Below are 17,500 nucleotides of genomic sequence, written 5' to 3'. Positions count from 1 at the left end.
ACTTATACTCGCTTTGAAAAGGAGGCAGACATGAAATCGGAAATGGCCTATTGAAGATGTAATTACAAAGGAAACACTTTTTTCTCAATTATTATAAGACCCCAAGTTCTGTTCCTACTGGTAACCGATGCTCAACCAAATGAGCCCACAGGTAACGTAGAGCAAAGTAAAAGGCAAACAAACAACCACAAAGGAAGCTTCGGCCACCATTCTCACCTTGATTTGATCTTCTTTCTGCGGATTGCTGGTCAATGTCTGTTTCACGTTGGCCTGCTTCGCTGCTGCTCTGACCTAGTGAAAGAGGCCATATATGGCTAAATTTAGGTACACGGGTTTTTTTGAAAACAAATTCAAATCAGTGGGGGGTGACATTACTAAGACTCAAAAGACTTCAGATCCAAATCTACAGAAATTCATCAAGAAATTAGCATAATCTCAAAACACCATACAGATAGACTCAAAAAGCTAAGTTCTTATTCTAATTATTATTATTATTATTATTATCATTATCATTATTATTATTATTATTATTATTATTATTATTATTATTATTATTATTATTATTATTATTATTATTATTATTCACTTTGTAATTGTACGGCAGACTGTACTTACATGTACAGACTGTACTATCAAAGAACCATTTTATGAAGTACACATACAGCTGTAATAATTATCAAGCAGGCTGCATGGCTTTTCCAAAAGTAGTCCACAAATTCAATAACTTCTTTCAAGAAACTTTGAAAGGTTACTACTTCCAATCCCTGGTTATGCTCTACGATACATAGATGAAAGACCCTGGTGATAATCAAAATCAACAAAGGCTAAATCAAGACTTTGGCGTGACTACCTTCATCTATTGTCACTTTTAAAGATTACGCATTAATTAAAAAAAAAAAAAAGGAGAAGGGGTTTGATTCAAGAGCCACATACCAGTTGAAGATGTCTGCTGAGATCCTGCTTCTGGTACAGTACTATGCTCAGCTGTTGTTTGCTGATCATTTCCTGCTGCCCTTTCCTTACTGGAAGCAGAAAAAAGACCGCCAGGGCTCTGCTGGTTCACCACTCCTGAGAGCTTTTCTAATGGTTTCAAGAGGCAGTTGATTGTAGCCACAAAGTTGGGACTAGCCAAGTCCAGACTGTGTGGTACTCTAGCCAGATCATTCACTAAGCCTTTCTTGAGCAGTAGTTTCATTATACTGTTAGGCTGTGATATGGCATGCTGCGCAGAATGTGGACCAGGTTCGATCATTTGCTGCACGAGGCTGAATACAGCTTGGAGTCGGGAGTGCTTGGAGCTGGACTCTGCTAGGGCCAAGGCTCGTTCCAACGATGCCTTCACCTCAGCGACAAGGGTTTGCTGAGCTTCAGGAGCCTGGTGAGAAGTAGCTATCGTTGAGAGTAACAGGCGAGCGTGTGTAGACGTGTCTTCGTTATCACTGGGTGATGGAAGTAACTGGTCGAGAATAAAGGCAAGAATTGGTCCTTCGTACTGTAAAAGAAACAAGAAACTGTTAACGTTTACAAGTCGTAGCCAAAATCCCTGCTACAATTCTAATGCCCTTATGGCCAGTTGATGTGTTTAAATGTGGAATACCAGTGGTCAGGAAACGTCATCGCCAAATGTAGCTAAAGGTTGCAACTGACTTATAACATTTTGAAGCCACATAAAACATTAAGATACAGTGAATCAGTCATTTTTTTTATTTTTCTAATAGTACACATGCTATGATTGGCTAGTCCAGCGTACCAAACTCTATAGGACCTCATGCTAAATTTTGCCATGACTTTTTTCTGGACCAATCACGAGAGCCGTTGTTGTCTAATAAATAACAATAGGCTAGTTTCGAATTGTGCAGCAACCGTGAAAGAACAGAGTCGAAGTTTAGGGAAATAATTTGCAGTTTCTTTTATTTTGAACAAAACAAAATGCAACTTATTCCCATGAACCTCGATTCTGTTCTTTTGTGGCTGCATAAATCGAAACTAGCCATTATCAAGTTCGAGAATCGTTTTTCATAATTCTGGGAAATAATAATCAATACAAGATTGGTAATTTGATGTGGAGACATCCAAGTTTTATCGATAGGATCAACACTTCAGATCATAGCGCAAAAGGTACACTCTTTGTTGAACCAAAACTTGCCAACGCCACAGTTACTCTTAAGGACAGAGCTTTGCCACCACTGAAGAGGTCCTAAAATTTGATCTAAAGACCAAGTTTGAGAGGCCTTGATATGAAAGATGAGGGGAGACAGTTTAAGTAACACCAAGCTCTTAATACCCGTTTACAGCAGAAATAAACAGAATTGCCCCCATTTCGATGGTTTGAACCAATGGAAAGGAAAAGAAAGGAACTTTATTTAAGTGTCTACTCTTCCAGCAGTGGAGCACTAAAAGCCCTTATTCACGATAGCCGCCATGTTGGTTTTCAAATTGTCATGCAAATTAGCCATGTGTTATGCTGGGAGGGGGGCAAACATTGGAATAAAGGACAATTGCGGAAAATCGGCACGTCGAAATATTGAATTAACATTGCTAAGGTACATTTTAGAATTTAGAATTAAGTACCTTTATAATAATTTTATATCTTTTGATTGCCTCCGACATTTTGACTTTCTACTTCGTTATCTGCTAATTTGTCAGTAAAAAAAATCGAAGTAACTTGTGCAAGCATTCTGTTTTACTACTTAGGTGATAAACATTCAATGAACATGAAACAAATCATCTGTGTGGCTAAGATGTTTGTTATAACCTCTCGAACTTGCGTTGTTTGCCCCCTCAGAAGTGTGTAGCTAATTTGCATGATAACGGCAAATCCAACATGGAGGCTATCGTGAATAAGGTCTATTGGGGACACTGCAAACTGAAATCAACAAATTAACGCAAAGAAAATGTTGATTTTTGAGGAGAGGGGAAATGCACTGGGAGTAGCAGGAGAAAAACCTCTCGAAGCAGAGTATAGAACCAACAAACTCAACCCAAATATGACGCTGAGTCATTGGTGGGAGGCGAGTGCTCTCACCACTACGCCATCCCTGCACCCCACAACTACGTTCACAGCAAGCAACACAGTCGTAGCTAACCTCTGAAGCTGAAGACAACTTTGCAGTGTGATTGTAGTCTGTTATAAGCTGCGCTACTCCAGCGTAAGACTTCACCAACTCGGCTAGCAACTTCAGAATGGCTGATTTGGACAGAAGAGGCTTCATAGGGGCTTGGGAATCTTTGGAGGAGTCTTTACTTTCTTCCTCCTTTGGGATCTCATCTTTCTTGGCTTCATTCTTCATCATTGCCAACTGGGAACCAGTTTGACTGCTATTCTGGGACGAGTCTGTATTTTAAAGAAACACTAATTAGAACAGGCTTAACCAGAAAGCGCCAGACCACTCAAGCAGTTCCGAGTGTGCAAGATTGTCAAAATTGAATATTAAACCATAATACTCTTTTTTGTCAGAACTGTGCCACACTGCAGGGAACGCTCTACCAAGACACGTTGCAACTGCACATTCTTGCTAAGATCTTGACTCGCTGACCCCATTGCCACATTAGCGTTACTACAGGCAATTATTCAAGTTAAAGATTAAAAATATGTTATTTATGAAGCATGGCTAGTTATTGTTACGTGCTAAATCTAAAGGTCATTCGAATTTCTTAGTCTGTGGATAAAATACAAAACGTAGTATGCAATACAAATACAACCACTGGCAAAAGCGTAATAACCTTGTAAAGTAAAACAGCAAACATAAGATCGGTGGGATCAGAGCCGCTGATTTGCCGTTGTCGATAAGAGTCTAGACAACGTTGCTCGCGTCATGCTTGCGTAAATTTGTCACGCAATGTAATAGCCAATCCGAAGAAAGTTATAGACAACGCCTGCTCTTTCTTTGTGTCATGATTTGGTCAAGCTCTCAAATATACACTTTGACGTTGAATATTGTGGAAAAATGCTGGACTTCTTTGCTAAAACTGCGTTGATAACTACGAGGATCATAGCTTTACTTGATTTCGTATCCGCAGTTCAATATGTGATTCATTTCATATATCATTTCACCGACTAAATATGTATTACAACACATTTACAATCAGCTTACCAAGGGCCATTTCTTCCACTTCGACATCCTCTGCCGTGAGTTGCCTTGTGTAAGGAGGCAATTGTCGAGCGGCCAAATTTTGCTGTCCAACTTCGCCGGCTATGAGGTCGCCAACTTGGCCCAAAGCTCGGCCAAGCTCGCCCAGCATCTGACTATCTGAGCGATGCACAAGAATACCTCTGTCCATAGTTCTAGTGGAGCTACTAGAAGCACACAAAACATTCAACAGATCGCAAACGACGCCATGAACCTGCTTGGCCACAAAGGGCGGTTTAACAGGTTTTCCAACTAGCGCCGCCTTGACAACCTGAGCATAGTTCGAAGGCAAGTTTGAATCACCACCTTCGACCATCGTCCGTCTCAACTGAGGAGTAATGGCTAACCGTAACGAGTTTGTGGCTACCTCTTTAAACAGTCTGGTATTGCGGCATGCCGCAGGTCCAAGAACCCGGAATATATAATTAACTTCCTTGGCTCCTGGCGAGCTAGGACTGACACCATTTTGTTCATTGTTGACACTACTTGTTGCCGATGAGCGTACAACTTTCTCCATTGTATATTTTAAGTTCTCTTCATCTTCGAACACATGCCTCAGTAGTAATGTTGCTAGCTTCGAGAAACCAGCAACTGCAGAGTCTTGTGTTAATACAAGAAGTGCCCTGGCTCCGCCCTGTTCCACAAACTGCACTGCATACTTGTGTTCTTGCGTAAGTCGAAGGCACAGCTTAAGCGCTGCTTGGAGGGTGTTTGGTGACACAGGAATACTGATTAAACTTGTACAACACCTGAAAAAAAAAAAAAAAAAGAAAAAAAAAAGAGATGAGAAACGATTTGCAATATTATTTTATCTTCAACTGTCTATTAAGCAACTAAAGATCAACTGGGACAAAGAAATGTTGGTAACAAGTTGTTTACATGTTCGGCCAATTAAGACTATGTGTGTTCAGAACTGCAATAGACCTTGTTCACGATGGCCGCCATGTTGGATTTGCTATTATCATGCAAATTAGCTACACACTTCTGAGGGGGCAAACAACACAACTTTGAGAGGTTATAACGAACATCTTAGCCACACAGATGATTTGTTTCACGTTCATTGAATGTTTATCACCTAAGTAATAAAATAGAATGATTACGCAAGTTACTTCGACGTTTTATTTAGTGAAAAATGATCAGCTAACGAAGTAGAAAGTCGAAGTGTCAAAGGCAATCCAAAGATACAAAATTATTATAAAAGGTACTTAATTCAAAATACTAAAATGACTTTTAGCAATTTTATTTCAATATTTCGACAAGCCGATTTTCTGCAATTCGCCTTTTTTCCAATGTTTGCCCCCCAGCATAACACATGACTAATTTGCATGACAATTAGAAAACCAACATGGCGGCTATCGTGAATAAGGCCTATTCTACTGACAGAAATAGAATTGCCTGCTTTGTAGGTGTCTTGGTGGTATTCATCTTCCTGTAAACTTGTTATGTCTTACCTGATTATAAGAGTCTTTTGATCATCATTCAAGTGGTGGATTTCTGGCACATCTTCCTTTCTGGATTTTCCTGTATCTGAAAAAGTTAAAATAACCTGTTAAAGTGCCCTTGTGATAAAAAAAAAAAAATACTAATAAATACTTCCTTTCTTCAGATTTTGGAAGTGTGTTTGCTTAACACCTAACTGGCAAGATTTGGAGCTTTGATTTTTATCCAACGGCCGTTTACTTTGAGCGCCAGTTTTGGATTTCACGGTCCGCCATTACTCACGTTCAAAACTGACCGATTGGAACTCAGAGGGCTGGATCCAGGGGAAAGTGACGTCAAAGGCTCACTAGCTTAAAATCTCAGCATGCAAATACAGCTTATTATATATGCAAAACGTGAGTTTAAAAGTCTGAAAGCCCAAACCTCCCGTGCTGCATATTAATTCAGCGGCGTACACACGCATTGCATTCTTAAACTAGTAAGCCTTTGACGTCATTTTCTCCTCAATCCAACTCTCTCAAGAACTTAGTTAGTAATGGCGGACCATTAAATAGAAAAATTCCAGTTGAAATAAACACGTGTCTTTTGAAATCAAGTCTTAAAACTTTGGTCGCTTAGTGTTTAGTTAACATAGTTTTGAAATCGAAAGAAAAATAAGAATCGATTTTTTGGTCACAGGGGCGCTTTAACTCAAGAAGAACAATTTATTGTACTCTTGCCTAAATAAGTGTAAAAAAGTACAATTGGAAATAGACACCAAATGGCCGTCATTTAAATATTCTTTTGTTTTTATTCAAATTAGCCCTGGATGCCTCGTTCTTAAGCTTAAAATTCAAAAGAATATTTTATCTTGAACGAGGCAACAAGGGAAAATTTGTATCCGCGGCCATTTTGGAATGAGGTGTATGATTAGACCTTATTCCAAAATGGCCGTCATTAAAATATTCTTTGGTTTTTATTCAAATTAGCCCTTGATGCCTCGTTCTTGAGCTGCAAATTCAAAAGAATATTTTGTCTTGAAAGAGGCATCAAGGTCTAATTTCAATAAAAACAAAAGAATATCTAAATGGCGGCCATTTTGGAATAAGTTGTATGGTAGTCCCGAAAATTCCAAACAGAACGAACGATGGACTCTCAAACAAAATTTCCGAAAACTTTGGCTGAATGAAAGAGAGCCAAAAGTGCTCGCAGATTTAAAACGTTCATTTGGAACCTTACACAAAAAAGTTTTTTCGGTTTGTTTACCTTACTTTCTAAATGAGGTACTGTACCTGAGGTGTCACCATCACTTTTATCTTTCTTCACTTTTTTGCCGCCTTTGTCCTGAGAGGTTAGCTGTGATTCAGTACCTTCGCCACTTCTTTTTTCGCCAACAAGAGACGACCCTGTTTCTCCCCTTCTGCTGCCTGACGAGATATCACTGGAGTTCACAGTTTCCAGCATAATAGGACGTCTGTTGCCCGAGTCTTCGTTTGCCTGCAAAAGAAAGCGAATCAGGTGAAGCTATGGTCCTCGAAGTTATGAACGCATTTTTTTTTTGCAATTGCGCACAGAAGCCTGAAAAACGTCAGGACTTCAACGAGGTTTGAAGCCATGACCTCGCGATGCTGGTGTGACGCTCCAACCAACTGAGCTAAGAAGCCACTGCTGTTGGTTCACCTGATTTCATATCCGCAGTTCAATCTGATTCATTTCACATATCATTTCGTTTAAAGAAAACAAAATAATGTACCTTTTACGTTGAACTAAAGGTGGCTCAAACCAGTTTCAATCATTTGAAGGGAATGCCTTCTAAGAAGGATTAACTCTGCAACACTGTTTAACGAAATGGTAGCCTGTGTACAGCCGCCCGCTCTCCGAAAAAAAAAATCGGAGAGGAGCGTCTGTGATTCGCCGTTGATAATCGTGTTCCATACCACGTGATTTTTCCTGGAATGTGTGGAAAATGATTTGATTGGTTATTACCCGTCGATCATTACATCATTGAAACAACGAGTTTTGATTGGCTTTTATTTTTATTTCTCCACATCAACACCGTGAGAACCACCGTGAGAGATGTTACGATGAGTTTGTGTGTACTTTGAGCACGGTATAAAATACGAATAAAAATCTTTTTGATTGTCAAAGAGGTTTTTCTTTTAAAGTACGAGCGGGATTGTTATCTATGGAGTGTAAAGTGGAAATCGATTCGACGTACATTTGTAGGAATTGTTGTCAGCGCAAAAGAAACGAAAGCGCTCTTCACGAGGTGAATATAGCACCATTCAAAAGATTGTCCACTCGAAAACGTCTCCCGCTATTCCTTACCAGTCAATGTAATCCCAACGCCTTGCTCGGACCAGCCTAGCCATTCTCAAGCACAATCTACAAAGCGTGATGCCCTGGAAGATTTGAGATGTGAACACACCGAGGAAAATAACCGCTCATCGGCAACGATCTGTGCTGTTCTGAAGATCAGAGCCGTACCTCGTTGGAAGACTTGCAAATACATCCTTTCTTTTGAAGAGTGCTTCTATGCTATAAAGCCAAGGTATCTTAAAACTATCGGAGACGCTCTTCGATGCACGTTTGAAATCTACCTCAGTGACCACCATTTTGAGACGCTCCAACGAAATATGAACCACGCAAATTTTGGTCAGCGTACATCACTTAATAATGTATGCAAAATTATTCCGGAACACGATTACTAACGGTAACTCACAGAGGCTCCTCTCCGATTTTTTTTTCGGAGAGCGGGCTGCTGTACACAGGCTAACGAAATGGCAATGTTGTGGAATTCTTTGCAAAATCTGTGGTGGATTCATAGTCATCTTCACAAATGGAAAATGTTGAGGTAGCTATGAACTGTTCGTGAGAAGTTTGTTCACTTTGCAGAGTTCACTTTGTTCACTTTCCAACAATTAAAACTAATAAAAATTCAGGATGTTTTTTAGATGGCTCCCTTGTTGCCATGGTAACCTATAAAGTAACAAACTTTATCGCAAATTCTTACAGCTCGGAGGCAGGACTTCCTTCAGTTTTTGCAACAAGGAACTCTTTGAATAATTTTCAGTTGCATAACGCTTTATTCTTTGTTTTAGCATTTTCTTGTTTCTCAAAGAAAGAGTTTACGTCAGCTTCAGAGAACGTGACAAATCTATCGCTCACGATTTTTCACTGACTATTTGCACAAACAACCATGTAAAGGCGGGAAATGACGTCATCAATATCCTCACCAGTGAGGATAAGGAAAATAGTTTCGTATGAATTTTGTGAGTGGCGTATTTTCCAGTAGAATACTCCTATCTATATAATGAGGTTTCTGGTTGCATAGTCTGGAATCTAATGGGCACACCACTAACTGGAGCCCCGCTCTTTCGAGTGACTCCTACTGCCAGAGTAAAACCTAAGAAAAAAACTTCATTCTAACCTATGGAATTATAATAGAGTGGTTTTCAACTGAGTGTCGAAAGTAATTAGCGAATTACTTTGGTTTTGCATTACTTCACTCAGTGATTGGTTCAAAGTTATCGCGCCACTTTCTCAACCAATCACAAGTGAAACCAAAACCAATCGTGGCTTGCGCGTGCACATTTTCCCGTGCTTTGTGTCGGCTACGTGTAATTACTTTGAGTTTTGATTGGTTTACTGGATTGTCTCCGTCCTTTTTGATTGGCCAAAGTAATTACTTTGGTTTTGGTTTTACGACACTCGATTGAAACTAGCTCTAAGCAAAAACGAAACAAATTACCTGAACCATTGTGGAAAAGTTCACGGAATAGCGACGTCTTCCTGCCATAAACCTGAAAATAAAAAAACTCTTTTATCAGTACATTCCTTTTAATTTAAGACTGACAAAACAACTTAAATTGAAAAAGAACTTTAGGACAGTAAACAAGATCTGGTGATGCCTACCATCTTCATAATGACAACAATAATTTCATGGATGGCTTACCTGACTGCCGATTCGCCACTCCTATAAGCTGCATCAATTGTTGCGTTGTTGCTAACATTGTAGTTGTACCAGCGACCACTTCGATCATCAAACCATTTCCAAGCATGGGTAGTGCACTAAAAAGTTAAAAATACAAAACACAAAAGTTTGGTTTTATCAAACAAGCTCATAAAGGTAGAATAACTAACGTAGGAAAGATTTGCAAGCTGATGTGTGACAGAGGGTCAGCCCTTCTTCAGAGCGAATTGAGAAATAGGGTTGGTGTTAGTGGCTCATAGAGGAAATAGAGACAACGTTTTATCAATGAAGGGGTGAACCTCGAAGGAGAGAATGAGATAAGGAACTTAACCTTTGAACCAGCATTTTCACCTTATCATGCAACTGCTTCCTCTTGGTGGTGACAGCCATTTTTTCATGAGTATCCAAGAAGAGTATCAGAGGAAACAGCCAACTGCATATAAGAAAATGAGAATTGTGTACTTTATGACCTCTGCTAAATGCCATTTTCAGTTATCCTGCAATGCTCCCTCACCCAATCAGAAGTTAAGCTAAAACTACAAATAGCTCACAGGCCTTTTCCAATGTTTAACATTAAGTGTTTGTATTGTTCAATGAATAGTCAAAATATCCCCTACCACTATTTTCAAGCTAATCAGATTATGATTAGCCTTTGCTCCCAGTCAATACATGTAAAGTCACTATTCGGAATATGTCACTATCCACGGGAAAACCAATAAGAAGTGTATGGCACAGGCACAAGTGCATGGAACTGAGCGTGACATGCATGGAGTAGCACAATACATGTACATGTAGATGTCACGGTTGCTTTTGTTGTGAAATGCTCATACAAGCCAACTCTTTTGTTTTGCAAAGCGTGTTCAAAGTTCTTTGAGTAAATGTGCGTATGCAAAACAAGGCAGTAAAATACTATGAAGAAGAATACGTATAGTGCTGTGCAAAACTCATGCAAGCAAGTTTCTTCAAATTTGACATGTTAAAGAAAATTTATTCTCTTTAGCATGTTAAAATAGAGTGCCTATGTCATCAGGTTTTTCTGGTTTTCCCGTGGATGGTACACATATGCTTCAAATAGAATGGTGGCCAAAGTTCTTGTACAGGCGCTTTGAGTGAGCAAATTCAACAATTATTCTGCGAAATCGCGCAGATTTATCGCCTGATACTTTGCCGACGAGACCGTTGGCCGAGTTGGCTAAAATCAGGCGATATTCCACAAGATTGAGCAGGATTATTGTTTTACTATTCAACACATTGATGACAAAGCACAATTTTCTACATTTAGTAGGAAAAAAGCTGGAAAAAACTACGATTTTTCTCCGCGACACACAAAATTACGTATATCGCAGGATATCCGTTGAGTACGCACGACCAAATATTGAGCGCGCTATGACCATATTTGGACATTGTCACAATGTGTTGAATAATAATCACAGTTACATGAGCAAAATACTTCCATAGAATGAAACGGTTGGATAGTGACTTATTTACCAGGTTGAGCGACTTTCGTATGACCTTGAAAAATAAACGCAAAAACAGACCTTAAACAAAATGCAAAACATTTAATTGGCTTATCGAACAAAAACAAACGAGCGCAAATTTTCATTGGCTTAGCGAACGCGGATGCAAGAAATGTCATCTCTCAATGGAACTTTCTGGAAAGCAATCGGCATTTCCCTTTGACGTCAATTGAAATGTAGTAATGTGATTGGGTAATTGAACTGTTCACTGCCCATACTAGGAGTTTCCATGGCGGGAATGAGGAGAAGCTTTGTTTTAGTCTTGCTAAGCATTGGTCCGCGAAAATTGCGAACACCTTTTCAAGATCATACGAAAGTCGCTCCAACATCATTTAGCCTTGAACAACTGAGGAAAGATACATTTTTAATGCCTCATGCAAGATCTTGTCATCACTGCACACTAAGAGCTACTATGACTGGTTCATTCAGCTACTTGCATTTGCAGTAAGTTGAAAACTGCTCCTGAATTCCACAATGAAAACAATCTACATACTCTTGTATTTGTTAATTCAAAGTTTTGAAATTGACACATGATTGGCCAAATTAACAATGTTGTAAAAATTAACCCCTATTTAAGAATTTTCTGCACTTTACCCTTCGCTTATTGCCTAATTGCTTTACGTCTGGCTTGTTTCTCTAAATTGGCCCAAAATAATAACTTTGATTTTCGTTTTGGGGTATTTGACAGAACATTGCTCTGAAAGCAAAAACTGCAGAGTAACGTGATGGAGGCAAATTTTCTCCTTTTGATCCTCCACTGTTTAGATTTCACAGAAACAAAACACTTACACTGGAGTGTTTGTTTTGCCTCCTGCCAACTTGCTTTGTAACAATATTGTTTGACATACTTCAAGTAGCTGAAGCAAAGAGTTGAGAATGCCAAACTTCTCGATAGTAGTTTCACACCGAAATTTCTTCTCCTGTTAAATGAAGACAGAATAATTGCCAGGTGAATGGAAATGGTTGTACAGAAAACTGCGCAAGTGTTTACCCAATTGAAAAGATAAGTTATTTGAGTAAAGATTGTGTTGAGAAATCTTATTAAATGAGCTGAAGAAATGAATTTCAAATACAAAGATGGGTATCGTAGCAAGCAAAAAGAATAGATGATTTTGGAGGTTTTACTCCATTATAGACCTTATTCATAAATGGCGGTCAATTTATAATTCTTTTGTCGAAGTGCAAATTAGCCTACCAAGCCTCGATACCATACAGTGAATTGAAAAGAATTCGTGCTTTAAAATGAGGCTTGGTAGGCTCATTTGCACAAAAGAATTATAAATGAGACCGCCATTTATGAATAAGGTCTATTAAACGCAAGACCATTTATTTTTACGAGTCAAACCCAGGGCATTCGATGGTTCAGGTAGTCATGGTAACAGTAATGTTTCCAAAAGGGTACTATTTTCCCAAACAGAGGTGAAAAAAAAAACGGAAATCTGACAAAAGCCACACCAGTGGAAAAAAATAACAGAAAAAAATTCAATCCTGGTAACAAAAAAGAAATTATAGGACTTATCTCTGTATAACTATACTCAAGAAGAGGTCTGGATGAGTCAAATATACCTGTCCAGCCAGATCTGCGATACACCAGCATCAAAGAGCAGGCAATCCAATCGAAAAACTGGATGACATGTTGATATTGCATTGCTTTTACGAACAGTGCCACAATAAGATTATGGAGCTGCAGATACCGACAATGCCACAACATAAACAAGACATTTTTAAAGAAAAATTGGGTCAATTTTAGAAATTTTATATTCTGCCATTTTGTAGGTCAATCTATATATGTAGAGCATGAAAAAGGTTGGCCCTCACTTTCAAGTTAACTTTGCGGTCATCCTTTGCTAAAAACACTTTTAAATAGTCTCTACAGGCTATGGCAGTTAACAGAACTTTCAGCAGTTATTTTGGGTATGGTACCGACCAAACAGCATCTCTTCAACTTTTGATAGGGTAATGAGGGTTCAATACCACATTTCCTTTCATTTAAGCCACGGGGTTCTAAACACAGCACACTGGTTTTACACTACTTAAATTTTGGATGATCATTTAATCTTGGACGTGGGGGAAAGGGCTGCTATTCATTGTAAGACTTCACGTATTTACAAGAATTTTTTTTGGATATCACACCCCTCCCCTCCTGAAAATTAGTTGGCCACGGAAGGTTGAGCTGTGAGCTTTAGTAATGCATTAAACCCTTTCACTCCCAATAGTGCCACTTGTAGATTTTACTCTGTCTAACGCCAGACGATTTTACTCGTCAATGGGGAACCCCACGGGGCTGAAAGGGTTAACAACAGCTAGATTCACTCAAAAACTATGTCCCCATTAACCCTTTCACTCCCAATAGTGCCACTTATAGATTTTACTCTGTCCAACGCCAGACGATGTTACTCGTCAATGGGGACAGGGCTCGAAATTAAAAAAAAATCCAAGTCGCCTTTTGGCTCCTATCAAAGAAAAAATGGTCGCCAAATGCAAAAATGCAGTCGCCAGCTAGTACAAGAACAGAAACTCAGATTAGAGCCTCATTTAATTAGCATTGTTGTTCGGCTTCTGGTAGATTGTGGCAGCTGCGGTTGTGGGACCACCCTGCGAGCAGAGCCTCCTTTTGTCTTTTTCTTTACTGAGGAGGAGAAAAGTAGGCTCTGCCCGAATCGCGTCAACTCTTTGAAGCCGCCGCAGCCCGAACTTCTGGACTAGTCAATCTTGTTTTCTATCGTCAAACCGGTTTTTCCAGTGCGAGCGTCCGTTTAGTGACAAAACCGATGGTTATAATTGAGCCCGCTGTACCATGAAAAACCAAGATGGCGGCGAGATCTGGCATATTAGGCTTGGGTTCGAGACTGTATCCTGGCAACATGCAGCGCATATTCAATAAAGACCTTACTCGATTCAAGTAGAGCCTTTCTCGAGAACGCCAAAATCGAGCAAGCAAAAGAAAGGCTCTGCTAGCAGGGTGTTGTGGGACAGACCGAAATACTCGATCTTGAATGACTTAAAACATGAAAACACGAAAGAAAAAACTCCTGAACACTTCTGCGTGACAATCTTACCTTAAGCAGTAAGCGAACAAAGTAATAAGAACATTTCAGGGTTACTTTGGCCAGGAACAACTGCATCTTTCACATCGCACGCGAGAAATCGTACGCTCTGAACAAACGTTTTTGAAAGGCTTTGAAACGCTTCTTGTTTGCATTCTAACAACGATCTTGTTTCCTGGTAATTTCTAGACTGCAGCAAATTACGAAAATCGCTCAGTGTATCCTTCTCTTGTGAGAAATAATTCATGACTTTCGGTGTAGACTCGTCTCACTTGATCGAGGACATGGTGAAAGCCGGTTCCTTGCGACCAAATCTGCGACAGAATGCAGCCGCCTTTGAACAAAATGTTGCGCCCGCGATCATCATGCGAAAGACGCTGTATGTCCTCTCGGAGGTCGCGACTAAACTCGAATTTTTAGTCGCCAAGTTAAAAGTTTTAGTCGCATTGGCGTATCGGTCGCAATTTCGAGCCCTGGGGGAACCCCACGGGGCTGAAAGGGTTAAAAGATTGCTGCACATTCGCCTCTGAAGGACTCCTAGCCGTCTTGTGAAAAACAAAACTAAAAAAGGTCTGAAAAGTTTTACAAACTCGGAGCTAAAAGTTAAAACTTATGAAATATTTCGTCCGTTTTTTCAACCGGACTTCATCACTTTTAGCTCCGAGTTTGTAAAACTTTTCAACTTTTATTATGCTTCCGGAGCAGGAAACAAATGTTTTTGACTGTAAAAAAGGTCTGTTCTACTGCAATAATAAATTTCTCTCCCTGCATGTAAACAATGGCTTCACCCCACTGACTCCTACATGTAGAAGTTAGAATTCAGTGAGAATTTTGAATTTTGAGAGAGACTTTTATTACGTCTAACGTTATATGATTTTACTAGTAAATTGAGGGCGGTTCAGAAGTCAATGGCATAAACTTATTTTTACAACACACTTCAAAGTGATTTCATGAGGAAAATTTCCTATTCTTACCTCAAATAACAAACAAGTAAGGTGAAGAAGGGAAGACAATCGGGCTGCTTCTGGCAGGCTACCCATCTGCGACATGCTTTCTTCAAGTTGTCTGCTTTCAGCAGTTTGAGCAGTGCACGATTTCAGGACAGTTTGGATGTCTGTTGTGACCTGAAAAGTGCAGTAAATAAAAAAAAACAATTTTTTCCTTTTCTCTTAAAGATTCCAACAGGCGTTATAGAGCTGTTTTCAATTGAGTGTTGAAAGTAATTAGCGAATTGCTTTGGTTTTGCATTACTTCACTCAGTGATTGGTTCAAAGTTCTTGTGCCACTTTTTCAACCAATCAGAAGTGTACATTTTCCCGCGCTTTGTGTCGGCTACGTGTAATTATTTGATTGGTTTACTGGATTGTCTCCGTCCTTTTTGATTGGCCAGAGTAATTACTTTGGTTTTGGTTTTACGACACTCCAAATGATTACTGAAATAGGCAACCTATCACCCAAAGCTGAGCCTAAGAATTCAAAAGACTTAGGTTTATATCTGAGGTGACAACACAAAGTGTAATCAAATGAAACTATGTTGTCTCGCAGTGATGAGAGCAAATTTCTATTGCGTCGAGAAGCCTGAGAAATTTTCAGGACTTCAACGGGATTTGAACCCGCGAACTCGCGATACCGGTGCGATGCTCTAACCAACTGAGCTATGAAGCCACTGACGTTGGGAGCTGGTCACTTCTGAGTTCACAACTTCCCGTGATAAGTAATTATGAGTGAAAGATATATATGATATATGCACTGCGGGTATGAAATCAAATGAAATCAAAATGAAACCAAATGAAACCAAAGTGTAATTAAAGTAATTCCACTTTCCAAAGACTGTTTTGCACTGCAAAGCAGTTTTGACATCATCTAGGGACCAAGTTATTGGGGGAGTTAAAAAAGGACAATGCAAGGATATCTTCGCAGTAAGTAAACAGATTTCTTACAACAAAAAAAAAAAAACATTTCAGGTTACGTGCACTTTTAGTCTCGTGTACCTGCTGTAAAATGCAAATAATTGTATTCTCCTTCCACTCCTCTCCATTGCGCAGAGCAACAGCTGAAAGAACATCACAGGCCCTGAAGACTGTACCAGGCATCTCAGTCAACACTTCCAGACAGCCGTTCAGCATGTCAGATGTAAACCGATCTAGTTCTGATTTTTCCAGAGGCGAATTGTCATCACTTTCCTCCTCCTTTGCTAATTGAACTTCAGAGATCTTCTTACCTTCCTTTTTGTCTGTTGCTGAGGTATCAGCAGAGGCCACACTTGATGCACTAGCAGTTTCATTTGGGGCAGCCGCAGATGAAGACTAAGTACAATAGCGGAAAAGTGTTTAGCCCATACAAGACAGAGGCACGATACAAGTAACATGACCTTTTGATGTCCTCATGTTACATACATGTAGATATGGTATCGATAAACTAATTAAAAGCATGCACAACAATGTGTAGGAATTCATAGCAAAAAAATAATGAACAAACTTTCACCCCAATGAGGTCCGCATGAGTGCTGTTTCAATATTTTTACTTTTTTTTTTTTTCAGATTAAGAGCAAATTGTAAATTACACATTCAAGTGTGAGTCTGAATTCCTTGAATAGCGGATTTACTCGAATAGGGGCCGAGGAGCTTATTTAATTTTTCGCGCCTAAAATGCGGCGCTTATTCAAGGGCGGCGCTTATTTGAGGGCTGTGCTTATTTAAGAATTGGAGGTCACAGAATATTTCTGTACGGAGATTAACAGAAATGTCTTTTGAAAGTCACCATTTGATTCTTAATTAAGGCATTTACTTAAGGACGTTCGCGCCAATTGTTTCTGCGCATCCTTACTGCGCACGCAAATGCACACGCCACGTCATACACGAGCGCGCGCGCTAAGTAATAAAATGAGAACTGATAGGGCAAAAGGCCATTGCTATGGCTTTGCCTGGATTTAACGGTCTTGGACGTTTGGTGACCCCTATTTTTCTTTCCAGAAACGGATTTTATTTACAATTATCTCCACGTTGTCCAAAAATGAACAAAAAATCAATGTGGGAAGTTCAAAAAATTTCAAGATTTCTGCTCACGGGACATCAAATCCTGCCATCTTGCGGCTGCAAGGCGCGTGAAACTGTGGTCGCTAAATGCGAACTTGATCTTTAAGGGAACCTCACCAGTTGACTAAATTCACTTAATTAGTCCACTTAAACAATACTTGGCGGAGAAGATTTCACTTCAAAGATTTAATTGCAATATATTTGGGTTTACAGAGACTGGCCTTATTTGATAACGAAGCCCGATTTTGTCACATTTTGGTTGTTTTTCCGGACATGTTCTCTCCAAAACAAAGTCGGTGACCCCCCATTTTTTTTTACATTTCTGACATAACTAACTCATCATCTTACAGTGGTAAAAGTTTCAGAAGAAAATCAATGT

General features: G+C 39.5%; 1 protein-coding gene across 1 annotated transcript in view; it reads right to left on the bottom strand.

The window, feature by feature from the left end:
- The window catches only part of LOC138055761 (E3 ubiquitin-protein ligase HUWE1-like), an 82,654-nt gene that overhangs the window by 25,808 nt on the left and 39,346 nt on the right, over positions 1 to 17,500 (bottom strand). Inside the window, 12 exon segments of the mRNA XM_068901635.1 lie at positions 217 to 291; positions 934 to 1,492; positions 3,087 to 3,334; positions 4,095 to 4,879; positions 5,582 to 5,657; positions 6,842 to 7,046; positions 9,301 to 9,352; positions 9,505 to 9,620; positions 9,874 to 9,955; positions 11,829 to 11,959; positions 15,061 to 15,210; positions 16,078 to 16,392. Of these exon segments, the coding sequence (XP_068757736.1) occupies positions 217 to 291; positions 934 to 1,492; positions 3,087 to 3,334; positions 4,095 to 4,879; positions 5,582 to 5,657; positions 6,842 to 7,046; positions 9,301 to 9,352; positions 9,505 to 9,620; positions 9,874 to 9,955; positions 11,829 to 11,959; positions 15,061 to 15,210; positions 16,078 to 16,392 (2,794 nt within the window).

The sequence above is a fragment of the Montipora capricornis genome, chromosome 7 (genome assembly GCF_036669925.1).
Source record: "Montipora capricornis isolate CH-2021 chromosome 7, ASM3666992v2, whole genome shotgun sequence".
NCBI classification, from domain to species: Eukaryota; Metazoa; Cnidaria; class Anthozoa; order Scleractinia; family Acroporidae; genus Montipora; species Montipora capricornis.
This window is presented reverse-complemented; position numbering and strand designations above follow the sequence as displayed.